This window comes from Aquarana catesbeiana, linkage group LG02 (assembly GCF_042186555.1).
Source record: "Aquarana catesbeiana isolate 2022-GZ linkage group LG02, ASM4218655v1, whole genome shotgun sequence".
NCBI classification, from domain to species: Eukaryota; Metazoa; Chordata; class Amphibia; order Anura; family Ranidae; genus Aquarana; species Aquarana catesbeiana.
Genome location: NC_133325.1, coordinates 419676097 through 419703988, shown reverse-complemented (window position 1 = coordinate 419703988; position 27892 = coordinate 419676097). Strand labels below are relative to the sequence as shown.

General features: G+C 42.1%; 1 protein-coding gene across 1 annotated transcript in view; it reads left to right on the top strand.

The window, feature by feature from the left end:
- RLF (RLF zinc finger) overlaps positions 1-27892 on the top strand; it is a 95231-nt gene that overhangs the window by 29737 nt on the left and 37602 nt on the right. The window contains exons 3-4 of the mRNA XM_073615455.1: positions 10429-10510; positions 22574-22709. Coding sequence (XP_073471556.1) covers positions 10429-10510; positions 22574-22709 — 218 coding nt within the window. The remainder of the gene's footprint in view (positions 1-10428; positions 10511-22573; positions 22710-27892) is intronic.

Genomic DNA, 27892 nt, shown 5'->3' with positions numbered 1-27892 from the left:
GCTGTCCTCTACAGGATCGTATTCTGAGCCTGAATCTGACAGATGAGTGACTTCCTCTTCACTATCTGTCATGCTCAGTGAGACTCACAGGTAAAAAAGCTCCTGACTGTTAGCAACTGTATCAAAATGCTACCAACAAAAACTTAGCGATCGCAGGCATCAGGCCTGACTCTGCAAACGCTGCAGTTATGTGTGTTTAGTGTTTTGTAAGTGACAGTGATTGATCGATACTGCACTTGGGTGGGCTGGGCTGGGCCGAGGGGCAAAACGCAGGTGCTAGCAGGTATCTGGGCTGATCCCGCTAACACTGCGTTTTTGGGAATCCTAAACCGCTGGGGACGTTAGTATAGATCTGATCAGATATTAATCTGTTCAGATACTATACCACTAAGGGAGGTGTATGCTGCATGCGTGGGTGTTAGCGGTACTTGCGCTAACTTGACGCTGCTTGGGGCGACGTAGACCTTATCTGACCCTAAAACTTAACTTATATCACCGCCGGGCAATTAGGGGTTTAAACCTTTATAAGGTAATAAACGGCGGGTGCCCTGAAACTATAAAAAACAAACTAACCAGCGTTACCCATAACAGTTATACAGTGATCACTGGTAAAAGGGTTAACTAGGGGCAATCAGAGGGTTAAAACCTTTATTAGGTAGTATATGGGGGTCCCTGATGCTATAAAACGCTGACAGCGAACCTATATACCTCCCTAACTAGCGTCACCAGTGACACTAATACAGTGATCAGAAAAACGATCGCTTAGTGACACTAGCGACGTGGGGGTGATCAAGGGGTTAAAACTTGGTTAGGGGGGTACCCTAGACCTAAAGGGGGCTAACCCTAACTGCCCTACCACTTATAACTGTCACAAACTGACACCAATGCAACAAAAAAAAACCTGCTATTGGTGTCACTGTGACAGGGGGTACAGGGGGGGTGACGGGGGTGAAAAGTGTGCCTAGTGTGTTTTACTGTTAGTGTTGGTGCAACTCACATTGATGTCTTCTCTTCTCGGCGCTGGAAATTTTTTTTTGAGGAGAGATGACATCACTTCCTCTGCCTCTGTTTACATTACAGCAGCAGAGGAAGATTCTCATTGGCTGGGAGCGATTGCGAGGGGGTGGCCACGAATGGATGGCCTCCCCCTCACCTCTGATAGCTCGGGGAAAGATGCCGACTGCCTTGGGCACCGGGGAGGGTGGGGGGGGGGGGTGTCCAAACGGGCCCCCCGCCCACGGGAGGCAAGTAACGTACTCATACGTTACTTTGCCTGCCTGTGCCATTCTGCCGCAGTATATCTGCGTGAGGCGGTCGGCAAGTGGTTAAAGAGTTACTAAACCCACAACAGTAAAATCTGTCTGTATATGCAGCATAGCATGCTTGTTCTACTTACTGTGGAAATGAAGGGGTTAATCCTCTGCATTGTGTAAAAGGGTTGTTTTATCCTGTATGCATAGATCCTCCCCTTCTTGTATTGTCTATCTACCTCATACCTGTTGCTGGTGTAGGTCCCTGATGTTATGGAGCAGATGTTTGTAGCCTTGTACTTTTAGCTGTGATAGTCTTTTACAAGTTTCTGAAATTGTGCACAGCACAAGTTCAGAACACTGCATACATGGTATACTGATGAGTGTTCCAAAAAAACTGATTAATTGTCCCTTCAAGGAACATCAAGGGCCTTTTTTTGTTTTTTAATTTTTAATTTTTTTTTTTACACATTCGTTGGTGATCCCTTTGGTGGCCACAGTATGCTCTTGCTGTTGTGCGGAAATGGCAGAGCAGCCCCATTCGTAATTTTTTTGCCTTAGCAGTGCATACGTGCAGATCCTTTAAGTCTAACTCCACTCAGAATATAGGTCCAGATGCTGGAGATCTGCTTAAGCCTCCCTCTACAAACCTTTGGCACGAAGGTGCACTGTCACTACTTTAAAGTAGTTGGCCAATTTGTACTACTGGATGGGTCCCCGGGTATCGGACATATTGGCTTCTGGATGCACGTGATACCCACTTTAGTTCATAGGTTAATTTCTAGGAGACTGCATTTATTTCAGTTGCCCCACAGCAAATTTCCTGTGCTTTTACACCTAGCTGTGTTTTTACCTCCCTGGAGGGGCAGGTGGATGACATCACGATTTCCTCCTCAGGCAGCTTTGTATTCATTCATAAACTATAAAGCTTCCTGTGAATGGCTGAGCAGCGCTATAGTTTGTATGTATCTGTAAGCTCTATTACATTGTGCATTGTGTTGTCCAACTCCGTTTTTAATGCTTGTATTGTTATATTTTGAAACTGAGAAAATAAATATTTAATAGGAAAAGACTGTTTTTGCTTTCTTGTTGGGGTTTTCTCAAGTTTGACTGCAAAAGTGGAAATACACTTTAAACATTCCCTTTAATGATTCAATCCTGGTCTGAGCCTCAGGTTTTTTTTCTCTGTGACTTCCCATGGGTTCTTGGCAGTTTCTCTGTTGTTTTGGGAACTTCACTTCTTTTGGTTCAGAATTGGGCATTGGTCTTTCTGATTGTTGTAAGTGGCCCCGGTTCTGTCTTAGATCCCTCAATCGATAAAAAACAAAGTATTTTTAATTGTATAGAACAGAACACAGTGTTTATATACCTTGGGTTATAAGCTTGTATCGTCAGGTGATTGGACACTGGCAAAGCTTTTGCGCACACTCCCCCTGGGTGCCTCCCCTATAACCCTAACCCACTCCAAGTCCTCAGTTTTTTTTTGCTACTGTCCTATGATGTTGGACCTCTTTTCCCTTTTAAAGTGGTTGTTAACCCACTTTCCTATGTTCACATAATCCGTTCTGTCTCCTCATACAGTGCCCACCTGTCTGTGTTTTATTAAGAAAAAAAAAATCCTCCTTTACCATATTTCACGACGGCTCCTGGCGCTTATGTAAGTAGCCGTTTTTCTCCTTTCTGCCTGTCTGACAGAAGTAGCGGGCGGAGCCGAAGTTTCCCTGCTTATGTCAGTGGGAGGCGAGGGAGGAGAGTAGACACGGCCGGTCACGTGACCACCAGGAGCTGGTAAAGGAGGATTTTTTTTTTTAATAATACACAGACAGAAGGCACTGTATGAGGAGATGAACGAATAGTATGTGTGTGTGTTATATATATATATATATATATATATATATATATATATATATATATATATATATATATATATATATATATATATATATATATATATATATATATATATATATATATATATATATATGTGTGTGTGTATGTATTTATCGGCGTATAACGCGCACCCCAAGTTTAGGAGGGTATTATAAGGAAAAAAACTTACATTTAAATGCCCATCAATGCAGCCTTGCACAGCGTCCATCTGCATGCTTGTCCAGTGTCATTCAGCATCCTTGGTGTCATTTGCAGCTTTGTCAGTGCTGATCTGCAGCTTTCTGTGTCCATTTGCAGCCTTGCTCAGGCTGCAGTTAAACTGCAGTGACTTTTCATTGTCACTGCAGTTTGAAAATGGCACCGCCGGCGCCGAAATACAGAGCCGGTTCTCGGTGGCTCTCGTTCACTTTCGGCTCCACTTGTAGTCCCGCCCGGGATGGGCGTGACTGTGAGCGGAGCTATCCGAACCTAGTCGAGTACACTCGGCTAGGTTCGGGCGGCGCTCGAGTGAAGCCGAAAGTGGCCGAGAAGAGCCGAGGACTGGCTCTGTGTATTTCGGCGCCGGCGGCGCCATTTTCAAATCGCGGTCGGCAATTTTGAAGCTGTCAGCGAGGGATCGCAGGGGATTGGTGTATAACACGCACCCGCGACTTTCCCCTGATTTTAAGGGGAAAAAGTGCGCGTTATACGCACATTATGATTAATCGCTAAGAATCAAGATTGCGATCTTTTTTCCTTTCCCAATCTTCAAAACAGCATCTTTCTAACAAGTGCAGAGAGTTCAGGCATGTAGATGAGGAAAGTTTAAACATATAAAGACCAAACCTTTTCTGACGTTTTGTTGCTTACAAGTAAAAATCATTATTTTCTGCTAGAAAATTACTTTGAACTTTTTTTGTATAATGTGAAAGAAGATGTTACACTGCGAGAATCGTGATCTTTATTCTAAGAAAAAAAAAATGTGATTCTCATTTTAGCCAGTGCAGCTCTAATATAAATAAATGTTTGTGTGTATATATATATATATTTCTTATAATGTATGTGTTATTCCTGCAGCAGGAGGGGGATGGGGCGGCACTGTCACTAGGTGACACAGAGAGGGGAGACAGATGCAGAAGAGTAGGCTGCAGATAACGGAGGCATGCAAACAGACCACAATGTCAGGATATATATATATATATATATATATATATATATATATATATATATATATATATATATATATATATATATATATATATATATATATATAAAAATTTTGGGGGGGTTAACTAGGTTCATATTTTATCTTTGGATTCTTCAATCAGCTCTTCACGGTCTTATGATAGAACATTAGGAGCAGTGCAACCTTGGTAAAACTTTGGGAGCCGTACACAGACCCCTTGCCATGGGGATAGCCATTTATGTTGCTTCGGGCACTGAATCGTGCATGGGTGCTCACTTTGGCACAGACTGTAATATGTTTAGTTGGCCATGGGGTACTGTACAGGTTCAGATCCCTGGAGACTTCTTTTGGGGTTATGCCCGCTTTCACCAGCAAAGCCTGGATCCTATATAAAGACCAGTATTGTGGACAGGTACGATACAATATGATAGGGTTACTCTGTATCTCCTTACTGTTAAAAACTGGGGCTTGTTTGGGATGTATTCACTTCATAGTGCAAACTTTTGATGCCTGCCAATAAAATTCAGCTACTCGTAGCTTACAGTGGTTGTACATCCTGTTACAGCACTTTTTACCTACAGGTAAGCCTATAACGAGGCTTACATGTAGGTACCGTGAATATCTCCTAAACTTGCACAGTAGATATTCAGTATATGCACTGCTGCCGATGTCATTGGGGCATGTGCACCGAACAAATGGGCTGCTGGTGTCGTTTGTTCAGGAGTCGTGCCGCGACTGGCGGTTCCTGCGCGCATGCGCGGGAGTGACGTCATTGCAGATCCAGACAATCACAGCGCTCATGCATACTAGCTCATTATGCCTTTTGTCTTGCAGGGTTTTATTTTTCCCAAAGTTCTTTAAAGTAGTTTTAAAGACGCAGAGCTCTACCCAAAAGGGGAAGTTCCTCTTAAAGGACTCGTCTCCTTCTCCTCTTGAACAATTGGCACTTTTGAGGAGCAGGGAAGGGGAGCAGGTACCAAATTTTGACAGGTTCCCACTTCTCCGACTACCAGAGTGGAAGTTCTCCCTCCCCCCTCTGCAGTCTTCTGGGACATGTGACAGGTCCCAGAAGACTGCTTCCACTATTCAGGATGCGCTGCTCACACATGCGCATAGGGCACCCGGCTGTGAAGCCGCAAGCTATCGCAGCCGGGTGCCCATGGTGAAGATGCCGGCACTTTGTAAAGAGAGGCTGTTTTTTCAAAGTCAGCAGCTAAAGTTTTTGTTGATGCTGACTTTTATTTTTTTACCACAGGTGACTGGAACTCAACTTTTCATTTTTTTTTTTTTTTTTTCTTTTTTTTTTTCTTTTTTTAATATACATTTTTTCTTTCTTTCTTTTTTTTATTTATTTATTTTTTTTATTTCAAAGTCTAGGGATGTTTTACAAGTACCGTAGTTTGTCACCATTCCAGGAGTGTGCGCAATTTTGAAGCTTGATTTGGGACATTGGGTATCTATTTGCTTGGTGTAACATCTTTCACGTTATACAAAAAAAAAAAAAAATTGGACTATACGGTTTTGTGTTGTGTGTTTGTTTTTGTTTTTTTTTCATGAATGTGTATTTCTTCCCAAAAAAATTGCATTTGAAAGACAGCTGCGCAAATAGTGTGACGTAAAATTGCAATGATTGCCATTTTGTTCTCTAGGGTGTCTCTGTGTGTGTGTGTGTGTGTGTGTGTATGTATGTATGTGTGTGTATGTATATGTATATGTATGTGTGTGTATGTGTATATGTATATATATATATATATATATATATATATATATATATATATATATATATATATATATATATATATATATATATATATATATATATATTTTATATATTTTCGGGGCTTTTTCTATGCATTCTATTCTATGCATTCTATTCTTTCGATCTAGTGCTGTTCCCAGGAGAAACATTGACTCTCTCTTGCCTCTCCCCTCTTTTCATGGGCATAGAGGCTTGAGCCATTGGCTCCTGCTGCTGTCAATCATATCCTGTGAGGAGAAAGTGGGGCCGAGTAACGCTGTCTATACCCTTCCCGCCGACCGAACGCACATATGCGTACTCGGCTTTCCGGGGCTATACCGGGATGATGCCCGCAGCTGCAGGCATCATCCCGGTACCGTTGTTTACAGCGGGCGATCGGCTACCTGTGTATAACAACCGATGCGGCTAAAAGCCGCTCGGCTGTTATACCGGAGGAGCGGGAGGGGACATCCCCCCCCCTCCCGCCGCTGTTACCGGGCCTCCCGTGCGATCGGGAGGCCCGGTGTCCGTTCGGCTGCCTTCGGCGGCTGGGGGCGGGCTGGAACGAAGCTGCGAGCGGCTTCGTTCCAGCCTTCTTGTTGTAAATGCGGAAGCGACGTCATGACGTCACTTCCCGTTTACTCGGCTGCCAATGGCGCCGAATTTAAAAAAGTACACAGTATTCAGAATCGCCGTTTTCGGCGATCTGAATACTTTGAAGTGTAAAGGAGGGATGGGGGGTCTTTTAGACCCCCCATCCCTCCATAAAGAGTACCTGTCGCCACATATTACTGTCACAAGGGATGTTTACATTGCTTGTGACAGCAATAAAAGTTAAAAAAAAAAAATTTAAACACAATTTATAAAGTACAAAAATAAATAAATTAAAAAAAAAAAAAAAATTTTTTAAAGTGCCCCTGTCCCCGCGAGCTCGCGCAGCGAAGAAAACGCATACGGAAGTCGCGCCCGCATATGTAAACGGTGTTCAAACCACACATGTGAGGTATCGCCGCGATCGTCAGAGCGAGAGCAATAATTCTAGCCCTAGACCTCCTCTGTAGCTCAAACCTGGTAACCGTAAAAAAATTTTAAATCGTCGCCTATGGAAATTCAAAGGTACCGTAGTTCGTCACCATTCCACGAGTGCGTGCAATTATAAAGGGTGACATGTTTGGTATCTATTTACTCGGCGTAACATCATCTTTCACATTATACAAAAAAATTGGGGTATCTTTACTGTTTGGATTTTTTAAAATTCATGAAAATGTCACTTTTCCAAAAATTTGCGTTTAAAACACTGCTGCACAAATACCGTGTGATAAAAAATATTGCAACAATCGCCATTTTATTCTCTAGATTCTCTGCTAAAAATATATATATATATATATATATATATAATGTTTGGGGGTTCTAAGTCATTTTCTAGCAAAAAATACGGATTTTAACTTGTAAACACCAAATTTCAAAAATAGGCTTAGTCATGAAAGGGCTATGGACACACAAAGGGTCCCAAAATGTCCCACCATTTTTACCGAACCCCAATATGCCCAGCCTTAGAGGCAGACGATAGAGAAGAGGGGCCAGAGGCAGTGGAAGATTATACTTACCTGCTCTGCTCTGTGCAATAGTTTTGCAGAAAGCAGTTCTGATCCTCCTCTTCTCGGGTCCTCCGCCCGGAGCTCCTGCCTTCTCCTAACCACCCAAGCCCCCCCTGGAGTGCAACCATAGATAGGCAGTCACATCAGGATTGAACATTTTTCAAATACATATACCATAGTTTGTATATTGTATAACTTTAATGCAAACCAATTAATATACACTAAGCCTCGGTTCACACCAGAGGCGGCACGACTTGCAGGTCGCCTCACCGAGGCGACCTGCACACGACTGGCGGGGCGACTTGCAAAACGACTTCTGTATAGAAGTCTATGCAAGTCGCCCCCAAAGTCGTACAGGAACCTTTTTCTAAGTCGGAGCGACGCAAGTCGCTCCGATTAGAATGGTTCCATTGTACTGAACGGGGCGCTACTTGTCAGACGACCTAGGTCGCCTGACAAGTCGTCCCAGTGTGAACCGAGGCTTATTGGTCTTTGTTTATCAAAGACATGTAGTAGAATACATTTTGGCCTAAATTTTTTTTTAAGAAATTTGATTACATTCATGGGACAGTTACCGTAGTTAACATATATATGTCAATTTTTTTTTTTAATTCCATAACTATAACATGGGTTCACACCCTGAATGTGTTTCATGAGAAACCTGCAAATAGCGGGAAAAAACGAAATACGTTGCGAAGGTGTGAATGTAGCCTAAAGAACAAAACTCCTCTTGCATTTTTTACATACCAACCTCACCAGATCGGTGGTTGTTTCCTGGGCATTCCAGAGCCAGGCCTCTATAGTCCAGCTACCCCCTGGTCCTCTGCTCATACATTTTTAAAGTTTTTTGCCTTGTAGACCTTCAGTCTTCTGCAGATGTAGCCTTTGGCCACAAAGTTCTTGCAGCAGCACTCTGAGTTGTGTCTTTTGATTTAATTTTAAAGATGAATTCCAATGCCATTTGGTTGTCCCTTTCTCCGATGAACCGCTCAACTTTCATCCCATCAAAGATTGTTGTACTAAGGAAAAGTTGTTCCTTTTCCTGCAACTGAAGGGTTTCAAGGTTTTTACGCAACCCTTGCTTACAGGTCTGAAACACAAAGCATGCCTTCATTATCTTTGATTTGAAGGCTCTCAACACATAGTTACATAGTTAGTAAAGTTGAATAAAGACACCAGTCCATCCAGTTCAACCTGAGTGAGTGTGGTTGCGTATCTACAATTATACCTATTTAAGGTACCCATATAGTGCTGTCAATTTATGCAGCAATCTACACATACATCGCACCCTATCATGAAGGAGCCCACAATCCAAGGTCCCAAACTCATATTCATATTCTAGGGCCAATTTTGGACAGAAGCCAATTAACCTAACAGCATGTCTTTGGAGTGTGGGAGGAAACCAGAGTACCCAGAGGAAACCCACACAGGCAAAGGGAGAACATGCAAACTCCAGGCAGGTAGTGTCATGGTTGGGATTCGAACCAGCAACCCTTTTTACTGCTAGGCTAGAGTGCTACCCACTACACCACTCTGCCGCCCATTCATATGCCCACAACTGGAATTAATTTGCTCAGATATTGCCTCTATTGCATCAGAGACTTGACATCCATTAACCTAAAGCATGTGGTTTTGCCAGTGGTTTTTTCACTGCCATGGTCACAGTCACTGTTTGGTTTGTGGCTCTTCCCTGCGGACTTGCTTCAACCCCCAAAGTGTTAAGAAGGGTCCTAGCACTGGCTCCTGCTTTTGAACAGCTTCTTGTTGTCCTCTCTCTAGGTTGGGAGGGACTAGGTGAATCACCTGGGACCTGTACTTCTGCCACCTGTAGAAGTGATCAGGCAAATTTAACACTGCTCTGTTTATTTCTTCATTGTAGTCGGGAGCCTATTATAAACTTAATTTATTTTTTAACCTTTAGCAGTTGCAAGGGGTGGCCACAAGCAACAATCAGTGGATTCTTGCCGGCGGTTGTAAACAGTGCATGCACACAGTGTGTGAATAGCCGCGGCTGCCAGATTTGTACTCCGTACAAATAAGTGTCTGCTGCTGCTGCTTTTACATGCTAACCGCTCATCTGAGTGGTTACATATGAATAAAGCTGCTGACTAACCCTGGACACATTATGCATCCAGGGGTTGGCGTTTCTGCAGAAATTTGGCCATGTACAATTTGGGTGCAGTTAATTGGCCAGTTTTGTTGCCTCTGAACACAGAAAAGTGCTGGGTGAATGTAGCCTTAAAGTGGAATAAAACCTAGCTTGAAAACTGCTGGCAGGCACATTTATCTGCCTGCTCGCTTTTTCTATTAAATGTATACTGAGCTGCACATGTGCATTCTTGGCGCACTCTGACTTCCATGCACATGATGATATCACCCTTCACCGGCCAATCAAGAGGCCAAAAACTCAGCACCTCCCCACCCTCATTCCTATTGGCCCACCCCTTGAATGTGCTGATGGCTAAAAGGGATGGGCAATCTTTGCCACCATTAGGAAATGTTGGAGCAATGCTTTCATGGTGGCCCAATAATTGTCATAACAGCTTTGTTCTGAAGGCTATAGCTGTTATGTGTATCTGCAAGTTTTTTTGGTTTGTGCCTTTGGAGTAAAGCTGACACTTTCTAAAATGTTATACTGATAATTTAGTAAAACCTTAGAAGAGCATATACATATTTTTAAACATCCTTATGTTTGTCCCAGCAGTTGGTAATGTATGAAATGCAAATTCTGACTTCGTGTTAAGCTGAGTTTTGTCCCCTTATCTTAGTATGTTTACTGTTTTTCAGGAGTTGCTTTGAAGTAGTACTGTCAATGTCTGAAGATGATCTTTCAAGCGATCAAGGAGAGCGCATGAAAAAGTCAATAATTGTGAGTCAAGTATCCGTCTCTATTTTTTTGAAGCATATCGAAATCCAAGAGCAAAATTTTAATACAACTCTTTTAAATGTTATGGCCGCTGATTTTTTTTTTTTCCCTTTCCTTTTTTACCTGGTAATCCTTCCAATAACACACCCCACTGTCTTAATGTGGCTATATACTCACTCACTAAATCCCAGTGTAACCACTTTTGGACAGCATTGTTTTCAACCTGTGGGAGAGGGTAATTTTAAATGGACTATTAGATTTGGTGGACTTCACATACGTGGCTAACATATTAAAGCCCAAACTCCAGCTATCACTTATTAAGCAGTTACAGCGACTTTTTTTTTTTTTTTTGATAAAGGTTTAAACCCTATTGATAAGATGATCATTGTAAGCACCCCTGTTAATTTTTGTTCAACCTTTTAACTGCCACTTTTGCTGGATACCTTGGCCTGTTAACCCTTTCGCTGCCAGGTCTGTATGCCGTACGGACGTACAGACGTGCCTGCAGGTGGCCAAATCCGCACGCCATACAGACCTACATTCCTCTGTTAAAGCTCATGGTCACTTCAATGACCCTAAACTTCAGACTGCTGAACACGATAGCTCTGATTTAGCATCTTACAAGCCGCTGATCAAAGGTATTCAGTTAAAATTAACCCCCCTCCCCCCCTTCCGCCGCTGCCTCTCTACCTTTCACCCGCTGCTTCCTCCCCTCCTGAACTACCTCAAATCTTTGCTCTGTCCCCCCCCATGCTGTCCTCTGCCTACTGCATCTGTCAGTCCCCAGCACTAATTTTTCCCCCCTCTTGCCAGTACGGATCTCTGTGGATCCATTTCAATTGCTGGCTCCCTCCGCTGCCACTCCCGCCGGCAATTGCAGAGCTGAACTTTTTTTTTTTTTTTTTTCTTCCTAGGTAAACATAGTTTTACCAACCCCCTTCCTTTCCTAGGTAAACATAGTGATAGCTACACACGGAGTAAACTGTTTACTCTGTGTTTGTGAATGAATGGAAGTCTGCATGCAGACTCCTATGTCATTCATATACAGTGCAGGTCAGGGTTCAGAGAAAGGGACTATCTTCAGTCCCTTTTTTCAGTCTTAAAAAAGACACATTGGGGGTCTCCCATTAAAAAAAAAAAAAAAAAAAGTAAAAACAATTGTAAAAATAAAAAACCTAATAAGGGTAGGTTAGACATGCCTTGCCTTCGCGCTTCAGAAGCTCTTGACAGGCAGTGAGGAAGTGATTGGATGCCTCCTCACCCCCTGTTTTAACCCCATTTTTTCCAGCCAACTTGCTGCAATAGCGCGCATTGCATCGTGGCGTCTGACGGAGACTCTACCACGTGATCAGCCGTGTCCAATCACGAGGTAAACCTGAAGAGCTGGTGATCGGCTTTTCCTCACTTGCATCTGTCAGACGCGAGTAGAGGAGAGCCGATCGGCTGCTCCTCTGCCGGGGGGGGTCTGTGCTTATCGATTATCAGCGCAGCTCCCCCTGAGAATGCTCACACTGGACCACCAGGGATGCCACCAGGTATGCCACCCTAGACCACCAGGGATGCCAATCAGTGCTCACAATGGGCATCACTGATTGGCAGGCATTATTGTTTGGCACTGATTGGCATCCATCAGTACCATACATTACAGTACATCTGTGCTGCCTATCAGTGCCCGTCAGTGCAGCCCCATCAGTGCCACCTCATCAGTGCCCATCAGTGAAGGAGAAAACTTATTTACAAAGTTTTGTAACTGAAACAAAAAAAAAATTCTTTTTCAAAATTTTTTTTTTTTTTTTTTTTTGTTTAGCAGAAAATAAAAATTCCAGAGGTGATCAAATACCACCAAAAGAAAGCTCTATTTTGTGGGAAGAAAATGCTAAAAATTTAGTTTGGGTACAGTGTAGCATGACCGCGTAATTGTCAGTCAACGTGCGACAACGCTGAAAGCGGAAAATTGGTCTGGGCAGGAAGGTATGTAAGTGCCCTGTATTGAAATGGTTAATGACACCAGCAGAATGGTTCGCCCATGCAATCCGATTTCAGTGCAGGGAAAAACTAGTCCCTGCACCTTTTTCTGTGCGAATCTGTATGGCTGAACTTGCATTGCTCAGACATTGCATGTGAACACACCTGCATTGCAGGTGCAAATCACATGCGATGTCTGAGATCGCACTAGTCTAAACCTAATCTAAAGGGTTTACCTTTACTAAAAAAAACTGCCTATGCCGTTAGGGGCTGCCTGTAGATGAAAAATGCAGCTTTGACTAAAGTTGAATAATGCCCTTTGCTATAGGTGAAGGCCATTTATGTACCTCCCGGCGCATGGCCAAAGAACTCCCTGAGATGGCATCCCCTGTTATTCCTTGTTGCTAAGACACTTCCAGCTGTTCTTGTTCACCACCTCCAGCACAAGAGTTGCCATTCAAATGGGGACCTCATCGCTACAGAATCAGGTGAAAAGAGTGCATGTCAGGGAGTTAGAATCCAAGAAAGATTGCGCTTGTCATGGTGTAGGTGAGCAGTAACAACTGGGATTGTCTTGGCAACATCCTAGCAACAAGGCATGGCAGGGGGTTGACATGTCTACAAGTTTTTGCCCAGGCTTCAAGAGGTACATAAATTGCCTTCACCCAAAACAAGGACATTATTCAGCTTCAGCATTTGTTTTCTACAAATGTCCTTTACCCTGAAAAGCCAGTTTTTTTGGTAAAGAACTAGTTCTTTAAAGCTGAACCCCAGGTAAAGAGTTAAACACAGATATGAAATACATATAAAGGAGCTGTGTGTGTGAAGGGAGGTGTGTCCCTTTACTCCAATCAGCTTTCGCACCCTGTTCAAGAGGTCTAGCTGCAGCTCCCTGCCCCCTCCTCTGTGCTACTGACAGATGCAAAAGCATGTTCTCTAAATTCAGCATTTTGAAGTAAAACTTATGTAGAAGGATTTGTTTCATCTCTGTGTGTCATCTTATGCAATTTACTTCACTGGGCAAACGAGAGGGTTTATAGCCACTTTAAAGCAAAGTTCCCCCGGCAGAAAAAAAAATCAAGCCAGCAGTTACAGATTTAATATAAGGACACTTACCTGTCCAGGTAGCCCATGATGGCACCCCAGCTGATCTTCGGTTCAACTCCTGGGTGCTGCCGCCTGCATTCCTGGTAAGGGAACCGGGCAGTGAAGATTTCGGCTTAACTCCTGGTTCCCTACTGCATATGCGCGAGTCACGCTGCACATTCTGATTGGTCCCTGCTGACTTCTGGGACCTGTGTGTGTCCCAGAAGACAGCGGTGGGGGGGGATTTGCCGGATGTTGCGTACATCACAGCACAATGTGCGGCAATCTCTTCCCAGAAGTAGGAGCAGATGCCTGGATTTTACAGGTATCTGCTCCCCCCTTCCCCCTGAAAGGTGCCAAATGTGACACTGGAAGGGGGGGGGGAGAATCTGAACAGCGGAAGTTCCATTTCTGGGTGGAACTCCGCTTTAATGATGTATTGATGAATACAGAGTTGCATTTATTTGTGTCTTTTGTATATGCCTTGAGTTGAGCTCTATTATTTGTAGTAAAATGTTGTTTCCCAGTTGTACAGCACAGGCTTTTCCAATATTTAAAACTTGGTTATGTGGAACTACCTTCAGGTAATTAGACACAGGCAAAAAAAAAAAAAGCTGCTGGGATATCCTCTATACAACACCTCACACTCCCTGGTAGGCGAGTTTTTTTTTTTTCTAGTGTATTTAGGTGATAGACCTCTTCTGTCTTCTGAGGAACAGCTTACATTCTTCCATATAGGTCTCTTTTTGGATGATTGTGTTACAGAATGATTCTTCAATCTAGATTACTGCTGCACCATAGCCACTAGGTGCTATTGCAGTTTCCAGATTGGCTAACTTCAATCTGGCAACATATGCTGGTTGTCTATGCTGAGGGCTCAGTACAGTTGAGTATGGCACGGTAGATTAAGTACAGGGAAAAAAAATCATAGACTTTCTAGCTTTGAGGGTAAGCTTTTAGCTCCAGTGGTGGTGGTTCATCCCTTCAGAGCCCTAGTACTCTTTCTTCCGATGGTTGCCCCCTCTCTGACTTTCTGCCTACCTCTTGCCATTCAGCTGGCCCATCAGCTGCACCAGCTTCATCTTTTCTATCTCCTGCAGTGCCAGATTTCATGGGCAGAATTTCTGGCCTTTATTGAGGCTATTGATAGCAGGGGTCACAGCCATGCCAATTAAACCTCTTCCCTTCCTGAATCGGCCTTTGATTTCGCTTTCCACAAGGTTTAGGAGTGTATCTATGGGAATGTTTCACCATTCTTCCAGAATCGCATTTTTGTGAGGTCAGACACTGATGTGGACGAGAAGGCCTAGCTCAGTGTCCGCTCTAATTCATCCCAAAGGTGTTCTATTGGGTTGAGGTCAGGACTCTGTGCAGGCCAGCCAAGTTTCTCCACCCCAAACTCGCTCATCCATGTCTTTATGGACCTTGCTTTGTGCACTGGTCCAAATCAGTGAAGGAAACTCTTAAGTCCCCTTCCTGTTCCAACATGACTGTGCACCAGTCGATTTTGGAACAGAGCATGCGAGCAAGGCCTTCTCATCCACATCAGTGCCTGACACCACAAATACGCTTCTGGAAGAATGGTCAAACATTCCCATAGACACAATCCTAAACCTTGTGGACAGCTATACCATAAGAGTTGGAAATGTTATAGCTGCAAAGGGTGAGCCAACTCAATATTGAACCGTACGGACTAACACTGGGAACCCATTAAAGTTCGCGTGTGTGTGTGTGTGTGTGTGTATATATATATATATATATAAAGTTAGGTGTCCCAATACTTTTGGTAATATAGGGCATCAATCCTTTAACCACTTGACCACTGGGCACTTAAACCCCCTTCCTAACCAGACCAATCTTCAGCTTTCGGTGCTCTCACACTTTGAATGACAATTACTCAGTCATACAACACTTTACCCATATGAAATTTTTGTCCTTTTTTTCACACAAATAGAGCTTTCTTTTGGTAGTATTTAATCACCGTTGGGTTTTTTATTTTTTGCGCTATAAAAGAAAAAAGACTGAAAATTTGGTAAAAAAATGAATTTTTCTTTGTTTCTGTTATAAAATTTAGCAAATTCGTAATTTTTCTTTGGAAATTTTGGCCAAAATTTATACTGCTACATATCTTTGGTAAAAATAAGTACAACTTGGTGTATATTATTTGGTCTTTGTGAATGTTAGAGAGTCCAAAAGCTATGGTGCCAATATCTGAAAATTGATCACACCTGAAGTACTGACGGCCTATCTAATTTCTTGAGACCCTAACATGCCAGAAAAGTACAAATACCCCCCAAATGACCCCTATTTGGAAAGAAGACATTCCAAGGTATTTAGAAAGATGCATGGTGAGTTTTTTTGAAATTGTCATCTTTTCCTACAATTCTTTGCAAAATCAAGATTTTTTTTTTTTCACAAAATTGTCATATTAGAAGGTTATTTCTCACACACAGCATATGCATACAACAAATTACACCCCAAAACACATTCTGCTATTACTCCCGGGTATGGCGATACCACGTGTGAGACTTTTACACAGCGTGGCCACATACAGAGGCCCAACATGCAAGGAGCACCTCCAGGCGTTCTGGAGCACCCAATTCAATTCTGACATTTCTCTCCTGCATGTAAAAATAATCATTTGCTAGAAAATTACATAGAACCATAAAAACATTATATATATATTTTTTTAGCAAAGACCCTAGAGAATACAATGGCAGTTGTTGCAACTTTTTATCTCGCACGGTATTTGCGCAGCAATTTTTCTAACGCGTTTTTTTTGGGTAAAAAAACAGTTTTGTGCTTTAAAAAAAAAACAAAACAGTAAAGTCAGCCCAATGTTTTTGCATAATGTGAAAGATGAAGTTACGCCGAGTAAATAGATACCTAACATGTCACCCTTTAAAATTGCACACGCTCGTGGAATGGTGCCAAATGTCGCTACTTAAAAATCTCCATAGGTGACGCTTTCAAATTTTTTTACTGGTTACATGTTTTGAGTTAGAGGAGGTCTAGGGCCAAAATTATTGCTCTCGCTCCAACGTTCGCAGTGATACCTCACATGTGTAGTTTGAACACTGTTTTCATATGTGGGCGGGACTTACGTATGTGTTCGCTTCTGCATGTGAGCACACGGACATGGGCGCTTTAATTTTTTTTTTTTTTTTTTTTTTTTTTTTATTGTTTATTTTACTTTATTTTAGTTTGACACTTTTTCCCCCCCAAAAAAAATTTTGATCACTTTTATTTCTATTACAAGGAATGTAAACATCCTTGTAATAGGAATATGGCATGACAGGTCCTCTTTACAGTGAGATATGGGGTCAGTAAGACCCCACATCTCACCTCTAGGCTGGGAAGCCTGAAATAAAAAAAAAAAAAAACAAAAAACGATCTTGGCTTCGATCGTAGCGGTGAGTTGGTAGAAGCACCGGAGGGTGGCGGGAAGGGGGGGGGGGGGGGCGTCCCCTCTCGCCTCCCATAAGAACGATCAAGCAGTGGAACAGCTGCTATGATCATTCTTATGGTGTAGGAAATCGCCGGCTGAAAAAGCTGATATCTGAATGATGCCTGTAGCTGCAGGCATCATTCAGATATCCCCGCTCAAAGTCAAGGACGTCATATGACTGTGGGCGGGAACTGGTTAAAAATTGCGGGGTAGTGCAGGGTATATTGCAGGGTATATTGCTGGGCATATTGCAGGGTATATTGCTGGGCATATTGCGGAGTAGTGTCGGGTATATTGCGGAGTAGTGTCGGGTATATTGCGGAGTAGTGTCGGGTATATTGCGGAGTAGTGTCGGGTATATTGCGGAGTAGTGTCGGGTATATTGCGGAGTAGTGTCGGGTATATTGCGGAGTAGTGTCGGGTATATTGCGGAGTAGTGTCGGGTATATTGCGGAGTAGTGCAGGGTATTATGCAGGGTATTATGCAGGGTATTATGCAGGGTATTATGCAGCGTATTGCTGGGATGGCTGAGCATGGAGGGATGGATGGATGTGACTGTAATTGTCACTGAGCACCGCTGTGGGCACTACACATGCAGCCCACAGCGGTGCTGCCATCCGATCCCTCCCCCTCTCCCCTCGCACTGTACCGATCGGTACAGAGAGGGGAGGGACAAACTGGCGTCATGACATGACGCCGGTCTGTTGACATGTGATCGCTCCGTCATTTGACGGAGCGATCACATGGTAAACGGCCGCGATCAGCAGCCGTTTACCGTGATCCCTGATGCGCCGGGTTCTCTGGACCCGGCGGTCACGGAAGTTCTCGGGTGCGCGCCCCAGAGGGCGCGCGAGAGCAGTTTTCTGGGAGGACGTCCATGGACGTCCACCCAGAACTAGCCGACCGCGCTGCAGCCGTCTTTCGGCTATGGCCCGGTCGGCAAGTGGTTAAACTGCACATGCTTGTGAAAGGGCAAGAAAGTGTCCATAGGTGATGCTTTCAAAGCCTTACATGTTCATCTGTGAGAATGAGTGATAACCCTATTGAGGCCGAAACAACTAATCGATTAATCGACAACTAATCGTTTATGAAAATGTCAACTATTTTCATAATCGATTAATTGGCCATCCAATTGGCCTGCATACAGAATGCATTATTTACTTATCAGGAAATACAGCTCAGTACACCGTCCATACATGGCAGTAAGTGCCTGAGAACTTGTGCATGTGACTCTGTGAGGAGCAATGCCTCTTGGGACATGTAGTCCTGGGCAGGAAGTGGGTGGTTCTAAAGGCAGAAGTTATTTTTACCTTGCTATAGGGGCAGTCTATACTATACTTTGCAGCTTGCTATAGGGGCAGTCTAAAGGCAGATGCAGACAGAAGCGTCGGTGGGGGAACCCAGAAGAGGAGGATCTGGGCTGCTCTATGCAAAACCATTACAGAGCAAGTAACTATAACATGTTTGTTTAAAAAAAATAATCACTTTAAGCCTTGGTTCACATTGATGCTACTTCACTTGAAGTAGCGCGATTTCAAAGTAGCAAGGTCAGCGTGATTTCAGCTGCTACTTAATAGACATCTGTGTGGCTTCATGCACAGATGTCTATTGAAGTCGCACCTGAAATCATCAAAAGTAGTGCAGGAACTACTTTTGCAAAATCGCACCAGTTGGAACAGTGCCATTGCCTCCAATAGGCTGCGACTTGTCATGCGATTTGATCTCTCAAATCTCATGATAAATCACTCCAATGTGAACCTAGGCTAAAGACTCTGTGCAGGGAAACCCAGAGAAGGTGGAGGCTGATAGACTAAATGTAATTGTAATGCCTTATGTTATTACCTCTAAAGTTAAACTTTTACCAGCTTAAGGCTGGTTCACACCTGTGCGTTTTTTGGTGCTTTTTGCGCTGACATACTACAGTTCATTTAACATGGTTTCCTATGGGGCATATTCACATCTATGCTTTTTTCAGCTGCTGCGTATTTGGAAAGGGTTAAGGACTTTTTTTCAACCCAAAACAGTGCTTTTTTTGCTTTTTTTTGGTTCAAAAGACTTTAATGGAGAAGCTGCAGAGAAACATGTAGTGTGTTGTTTTTTTTTTTTTTTTTTTTTTTTTTTTTTCAGCGATTTGAATTTTTTAATCTGCCCAACAACAAATTGGCTAAAAAAAGCATAACAAATGCAAATCGCTTGTGCAAAAAGCACTGCAGAAATGTAACAAAAGCAAACTGCATAGGAGTGAACCGAGTCTAATGCTCGCCATACACGTATAGATTTTTGGGCGAGAATTTTCACATGAAAATTTCTTTGTACATTTGCTGAATGAAAGAATGTTGTTTGAAAATTTCACTTGCTTTTAACACTCAGTTTTAAAATGAATGTATTCACTGAACAAAAACCACATACACCATCTGAAAATTCCTTTGACCAAGAAGTTTGCTATTCTGCTCCTTAGACTTTTCCCGTCACTCTGGTTGAAAATGAACGTCGATTTGACCCCACTAACAATTAGAAAATAGAACGAACGTTCTTAATCACTTCAGCCCCGGCAGGATTTCCCCCCTTCCTGACCAAGCCTTTTTTTGCGATACGGCACTGCGACGCTTTAACTGACAACTGCGTGGTCGTGCGATGTTGTACCCAAACAAAATTGACATCCTTTTTTTCCCCCACAAATAGCTTTCTTTTGGTGGTATTTGATCACCTCTGCGGTTTTTAGTTTTTGCGCAATAAACAAAAAAAGCGAACGTTTTGAAAAAAAAAAAGCAATATTTTTTGCTATAATATCACCCGAAAAATGATAAAAAAAAACGAATTTCTTCCTCAGTTTAGGTCGATATGTATTCTTCTACATATTTTTGGTAAAACCTTCGATTTATTTGGATAAAACAAACATATATTGCACTCACATGTAAATAGCAGGAAATAGCGCCTGTAATATCTGGTGCTCCGGCCGGTGAACACACAAACAAACCTGTCCTACTGGGACATCCACAACAATGCGAGGTGACACAAGCATGTCGCTCCGCCCTAAGCGTTTTGTAATAGGTAACGTCATCCAGGGGCACGGGTGGCGCGTTGTTTTTATAAACATTCTAAAATCCTTTTCTTTTTAAGCATTTTTTTTCACTGCTGGTTAGGCCTCCTGATATATAAATTGTATTTTTTGTAGGTTTTTTTATTGAATTTTAGTTCCATGATCTCATGTGACATAAATATATGTCGTCATAACTTATAGTATTATTAGAATTTTGGGGTATTTGTTGTATCAACACCAAGTCTTTTTTGAGTCCACATCTGTTTGGACGTTTGCAGTCATACAGGGGTGCAAACACCACATTTTTGAGTATATACATTTTTAGGTGTTCTAGAGTCGTAGACACTGTTTTTATATTTTTATTAATTTTCATTATTTATATGTTTTTATATTTTCACATATATTTTTACAATTTTTGGATTTCGTATATTGCCATTGTTGGTCATTATTGTCAGTCCCTAGAATTATCAATTGTCCATTGGCCGTTATTTAAACATTTCATGTGTTATACATTTTGACCACTTGGTGTCGTCTGGTCAGGCAACCATATGTGACACTGTAGTGTACTTTTAGCCTATTTCCGCCCGGTCAGGGCGTAGTGAGACAATTTCACATTTAGTGTGACACCTTTGTCTACTGACTTTTTGACTCTGACACCCACCAATGGCATATACACATTTTATATTTCGTTACTTTTGTAACTTTTCTTACTTATAATGCGATCCACCTGGTTTTCGTGTCCTTTTGGCTCTCTGCGCAGAGAATTGAGTGTTGAATTCCTACATTGCTGCTGCGCATGTCCGCTGATAGACTGGATTCAAAACGAGGCTTGGTTAGAATATTTTAGTATTTGGGGAGGTGACGCAGCGTGCCGCCCGTGCCCCTGGACGACGTAACCTATTACGAAATGCGTAGGGCGGAGCGACGTGCTTGCGTCACCTCACATTGTCGTGGATGTCCCAGTAGGATGGGTTTGTCTGTGTGTTCACCAGCCGGAGCACCAGATATTACAGGCGCTATTTCTGCTATTTACATGTGAGTGCAATACATGTTTGTTTTTTCTAAATAAATCGAAGGTTTTACACTATTGGAGCTTCTCTTATCTTTCATGCCATATTTATCACCTATGAGCCAGGGATATACGATGGGATCTGATTTCCAATAGTTCCAATAGCTCCATTTGGTATCTTTGGATGTTTAATGACCACCCACAACTCTTGAATCTGAGTCCATCTGTTAAGCTCCAGAGGGCTATCTCTGTACAGGCTCCCCCTGATCCTCTGTAGTGGAGGGTCATGGGGCTCTGATAAGCGGACAATTTTTATCACTGGTGGTGGATTGAACACAATATTTTCCATGTCATGGAAGACCTCATACGTTTCCCAATTTGATGGACTTTTTCCAATTTTTGTATCCATTCATTTGTTCACGGGTGTTTGATTATTTATTTTTGGTTATTACACTATGTCATACATATCTTTGTATTCATCAACCAACATTTTTTTCTTATTTTTGGCACTTTAACATTTTTGTGGAGCCTGTTCATGTTATGTAATTTGTCTCATGAGCAGTATTATTGATTGATCACACATTATTGAGTTAATGTTGTAGCGCGATTCTATTATTACTCTTATATTTACACTGTTTTTGTTGTGCAGAAGAATCGCTGCTCATACTATTTAGATGGTTCACCATTTGTTTTAATTGTTGTTTGTGTTTTGGCACATTACTTTGATACACCTTAGTGCAGTTTTTTCTCTCTTCCACTATATCTCTTTTGTCTGTTATTCTCAGAGTGGATTAGAGAATTTGCTCCCTAACCATATAGTTGGTTATATTTATATTTGTATATAGATATTTAAGAATAAATTGCCTTTTTGTTTAAACTTTACATATTAACTAAATTTATATACCACACTTTTAAGGTTATTATCCGATTAATCAAAACAATAATCTGCTAACTAATCGATTATGAAAAAAATCATTAGCAGCCCTAGGCATGTGTGGCGTATCTGCTGTTTACATACACGTAAGCATGTGTTGATGTTCACGTATGTGCACAGTGTGACAGGGTAGCTTTTGATTTTATTTTTAGAACCCTCTATTTCCAATAACTTTACTGCTTTCACGTGAGTGCTTACCAGCCCCCTATAGCCTGTAGCCCTTTTAACACTGATGCCGTGTGGCTCAGCCACACCACCAGTGCATTGCATGTTAAAGTGGCCCAATGTAAACGTGGGCTGGGGGGATGTCCAGCAGGTTTTTTTTTTTGTTTTTGTTTTTTCTCTTGCCATTTCCAATTACCTGACAGTAATATGTTATCAAGTTTTAATGATTAAAGAAGCCTGTATACTGTTCTGTACTCCAGGAAACTATTAGAAAAGTAATACAACAGTCTTGTTTTTTTGTGTATGGTACCACAGCTTTTACGTAAATGTCCCACTGTTTAGAGAATGAACAACTGTTGTGTTAAGCAACTGCGTACAAAACCCTTTTAACATAATGTTGTACCAATCTTAATCCTAGGATTCTCATGAGATGTTGGCGGATTTTGGAAACAAACATTTGCAATTGTTGGTAGATAACGTTAATCTTGGCGGAGCATGGAGAAACCCTGTACTTGTCAAAATCTTGTCTCGACAGTCTGTAGACCCAGAAGAAGGTGAGGATAACACACACTTGCATTGTGGGTCTGTTAACTTTTCATAATTCATTAAAAATGATATTGCTGTATTTTACATTTGATCCAAAATTGCACCTGTGATGAAATGACTGCCACCATTACTTTTGCAAATGTTATTTGCCTGGCTGTGTCAAGCTTCCATACTTAAGTCAAATTCTGCAACAAGCATACATAGGGTTTAGGGCTCTCGATAGGAGTACTGAGGCAGGGTGCTGTGATGTTTTCAGTAAGCTATGTCCGGCACTAGGGCTGAAACAACTAATCGATTATGAAATTAATCGATTACTATTTTCATAATCATTTAGGCTCGGTTCACAGGGGGGCGACTTGTCAGGCGACCTAGCCGCCTGACAAGTCGCCTCCCGTTCTGTACAATGGAACCGTTCTAATCGGAGTGACGCAAGTCGCTCCGACTTAGGAGAAAGGTTCCTGTACTACTTTGGGGGCGACTTGCATAGACTTCTATACAGAAGTCGTCTTGCAAGTCGCCCCGGCAGTCGTGTGCAGGTCGCCTCGGTGAGGCGACCTGCAAGTCGTGCCGCGTCTAGTGTGAACCGGCACTTAGCCGATTAGTTGGCCTGCATACAGAATGCATTCTTTGTTTACATATCAGGAAATACAGTGCAGCTCAGTACATCTTCCATACATGTCAGTAAGTGCCTGAGAACTTGTGAATGTATGAGGAGCAATGCCTCATGGGACATGTAGTCCCGGGCAGGAAGTAAGTGGTTATAAAGGCAGAAGTTTTCTTTACCTTTCTATTGGGGCACTCTATACTGTACTTAACGCACAGCAAAAAGCAGTGTAGAAACAGATCAAAAGCAAACTGCATAGGTGTGTACTGAGCCTTATGCTGGCCACACGGATCAATTTTCAGATGAGAATATTCATATGAAAAATCTTTGTACATTCGCTGAATGAAAGAATGTTGTTTGAAATTTTCACTTGTTTTTAACATTCTGTTTTAAAATGAATGTAATTTCTGAACGAAAACAACATACACTGTCTGAAAATTCCTTTGACCAAGAAGTTTTCTAAATTTTCCCGTCACTGTGGTTGAAAACTAACGTCGATTTGACCCCACTAATGATTCAACGAACATTCTTAAAATTACATTTTTTTTGAAGGAAGATATTGTTTCTGCATGGCCAGCATATAATATATTAGTTATTAGTTCTGTTTCAAAATCTGCAAAACAGTCTTTAACAGTCTCTTTTCTTTAAAAAAAGATCTGAGTCTGATGATATTTACCAGATTCAACCTCTAATAGTATATACAGTATATCTCCTCTAATAGTATATACAGTATATCTCCTCTAATAGTATATACAGTATATCTCCTCTAATGGTATATATCCTCTAGTATATACAGTATATCTCTTCTAATAGCATATACAGTATATCTCCTCTAATAGTGTATATGGTATATCTCCTCTAATAGTATACAGTATATCTCCTCTAATAGTATATACGGTATATCTCCTCTAATAGTATATACGGTATATCTCCTCTAATAGTATATACGGTATATCTCCTCTAATAGTATATACGGTATATCTCTTCTGTCTATTCTCAGAGTGGATTAGAGATTTTGCTCTCTAACTATATAGTTGGTTATTTATATTTACCACTGCATAGAGATATTTAAGAATAAATTGTCTTTTTTTTAAAACTTTACATAGTAACTAAATTATACACCACACTTTTCTTTAAGGTTATTATTAATCGATTAATCAAAACAATAATCGGACAACTAATCGATTATGAAAATAATCGTTAGTTGCAGCCCTATACGGCATCCTTCTGGCCCCCTTATCTGTCAGAATTGCACAGACACACACAGAGAACCAGCAATGATGCCATCACTGAGTCTGAAATAAGATAATGAATTTTTTTTTTTTTAACAAACGCTTTAATACAAGAAAGGACTTTGCTCGCTTTGGAAACCGCAGCTTGGCATTGCATGTTATTATTGAGCTTATGATCTCCCAAACCCCCAGATCCTTCTCCACTATGGATTCTCCCAGTTGTACTCCCCCCAGTATGTATGATGCATGCATATTCTTAGCCCTCAACTATATAACTTTACATTTATCAACATTAAACCTCATCTGCCACATAGGCGCCCAATTAGACAGTGCATTGAGGTCGGCTTGTAAATTGGAGACGTCCTGTAAGGATGTTATTGCACTGCATAGTTTGGTGTCATCTGCAAAGACTGAAATGGTACTTTTAATCCCAGACCCTATATCATTTATAAAGGTACTAAAAAGTAAAGGTCCCAACACTGAACCTTGGGGTACACCACTGATAACCTTAGACCATTCAGAGTAAGAATCATTAACCACTACTCTCTGAATTCTGTCTTTTAGACAGTTTTCTTTCCATGTACAAATTGATATTTCCAAGCCTGTAGACTTTACCTTACACATTAGTCGTGTGTGGGGAACTGTCAAAAGCTTTTGCAAAATCCAAGTATACCACGTCCACAGCCATCCCTCTGTCCAAGGTTTTACCTCTTCATAAAAAGAAATCAGATTTGTTTGACAACTTCTGTCTTTCGTGAACCCATGCTGTCTGTTGCCTAAAATATTTTTTTCCAGCAAGAACTCCTCTTTTTGGTCTTTTAATAATCCCTCTAGTATCTTCCTGACCTATAGAAGTTAAATTAACAGGTCTATAGTTACTTGGTGAAGACTTTGTTCCCTTTTTAAATATAGGCACCACATTGACCTTACGCCAATCCAGTGGTACCATTCCCATTATTGAGTCCCTAAAGGATAGAAACAATGGCTTTAAAGTGTCTAAAAAGTTAAGTGTTACTAAACCCACAACAGTAAAATCTGCCTGTAAATGCAGAATAGCATGCATGTTATACTCACTGTGGAATCTCTCTCTCTCTCTCTCTCTCTCTCTCTATCCCCTCTCTCTCTATCCCCTCTCTCTCTATCCCCTCTCTCTCTATCCCCTCTCTCTCTACCCCCCTCTCTCTCTCTACCCCCCCCCTCTCTCTCTCTACCCCCCCCCCCCTCTCTCTCTCTACCCCCCCCTCTCTCTCTCTACCCCCCCCTCTCTCTCTCTACCCCCCCTCTCTCTCTCTCTACCCCCCCTCTCTCTCTCTCTACCCCCCCTCTCTCTCTCTCTACCCCCCCCTCTCTCTCTCTACCCCCCCTCTCTCTCTCTCTCTACCCCCCCTCTCTCTCTCTCTACCCCCCCTCTCTCTCTCTCTACCCCCCCTCTCTCTCTCTCTACCCCCCCTCTCTCTCTCTCTACCCCCCCTCTCTCTCTCTCTACCCCCCCTCTCTCTCTCTCTACCCCCCTCTATTGAAAGGAAGTGATTTCTGTTAAAAGTTCAGATGATGAGAAGGTATGTTCGATAAAATTGCCATCTTGTAAAGAATTGTTCTGTATTTCAGCTTCTAGTTTCTCTCTGTGGAGTGTTGTGAGATCCTTTTTGATTGCGGTAATAGTAGCTGGAGAAAAAGCTGTCCCCATTTTCAAACCATTTTTTCAAGAGAGAGGTGCCTTGGGCCTGTGCAATCCAGTGATGCCATGTATGAAGTTGATAATTTGGTCCCAAAAGGTTGAGATCAGGGGGACAGTACCAGAAACTGAAGCATTGAGGGTTTGTTGGACCCTCACTCTGGGCATTTTGGTAAAGTGAGAAACTGAGTTTGAAGAAGAGAAACGGGATAAAGGCCCTATGTATTCTTTCAAACTGGGTTTCTCCAAGTTTCAGTGATGCATTTGTGGACTTTCATAAAGTACTCCAAGATCTTGTCTCCTAGGTCAATTTCCAGAAAGTCCTTGTGCCATTACCCAGAAAGTGACTCTGGGTGGCAGAGTTGAAGACAGAGTGCAATGGATTTATAAACCTCAGAGATGGAATGTGTACGTTTATTAAAGAAGTCCAGCCAAAGCTTGTTTGGCTGTACATCTCTTATGGGCCATAGGTGTGCAATTCTGAAGTCCGCCCTCTGCTGACATCAGATTTCAGTCCATGCGCCGCGTCATCACGACAAAGTCTGGATTCGCCTGGTGCCTGGACTGACACCCCTCTCAGTGAGCCGCTGAGAGTTTGAGACGGCTGCTTCTCACCCCTCCACAGCTCAGCACTCCAGTGTGCAAGGAGAAAGCAGAGCGGAGAGCTGTGACTGACAGTCTACAGCTCTTAGCTTGGGGATCTCTGAAAACCAAGTGATCGGCGATGTTCGATCGCTCGGTTCTCAGTGCAGAGGCATCGGGGGACAGATTCAGCATCGGACCTATGCGGCATCCACCAAGGTCAGTATAATTCGCAAAAAAAAAAAAAAAAAAAACCATTCTTCTCTTTTAAGCAGACTATCATTCAGAGAAAGGAGCAGCCTTTTAGAGGTGTCTAGGCAGCAAGAGGTGACTTGAAAGATTGCATGATGATGGTATAGGAGATGCATTGAGGGAAGTTGAAGTTCGGTTATCTCTAAAAGGTTCCTGTTTCATAGTGTCCAGATGAAACTAAGAGGTCATTTTTACCAATCCTTTAGCATGCCATAAGCTGTAGGCTTTGTGTTCCGTGGTCTGTGGAACATGGGTTTACTATGGATCAAGAGATGTCGGGAAACCTAGGGAGGTGGGTTGAGTTTCTTCCTGATCTCCTGCCAGACCATAACAGTGTCCTGGATCAAAATATTTTGTTATGAGGGACTGTATTTTACGGTGTAATATACTAAAAAGGTGATAGGGATAGGCTTGGTCAGATTCCAGGACATAGCATAAACAGATGAATGAGAGAGCCAGTCTACACCATACCTAAGTAAACAAGCTAAGTTTTATACCTCCTAATATGTAGCTCCTCCTTCGTTCTTCAGAAGTTGTAACTTGGATAGAGCATTAACTGGCCTTTCTTGCACAATAAAAAGTAACTGCTTTATTAAGCCTTTGTACATCCCTATGTTTCAAAAGGAGGAGGGTGGTTTGTAAAGGGTATAAAAAAGACGAAGGAAGCTCACCATTTTAACTAGATGGTCTCTTCTGTAGAACAAGAGTAGAGTCATCTAAGCCCCCAATTGCTTCACAATTTTAGTGATCAAGGAGGGGAAATTGATATCATAGAGAGAAGACAGTTCCTTCCCTGTTTTAAAACCTAGATAAACAATATAGTGTTGAGCCAGAGAGAATGAAGGT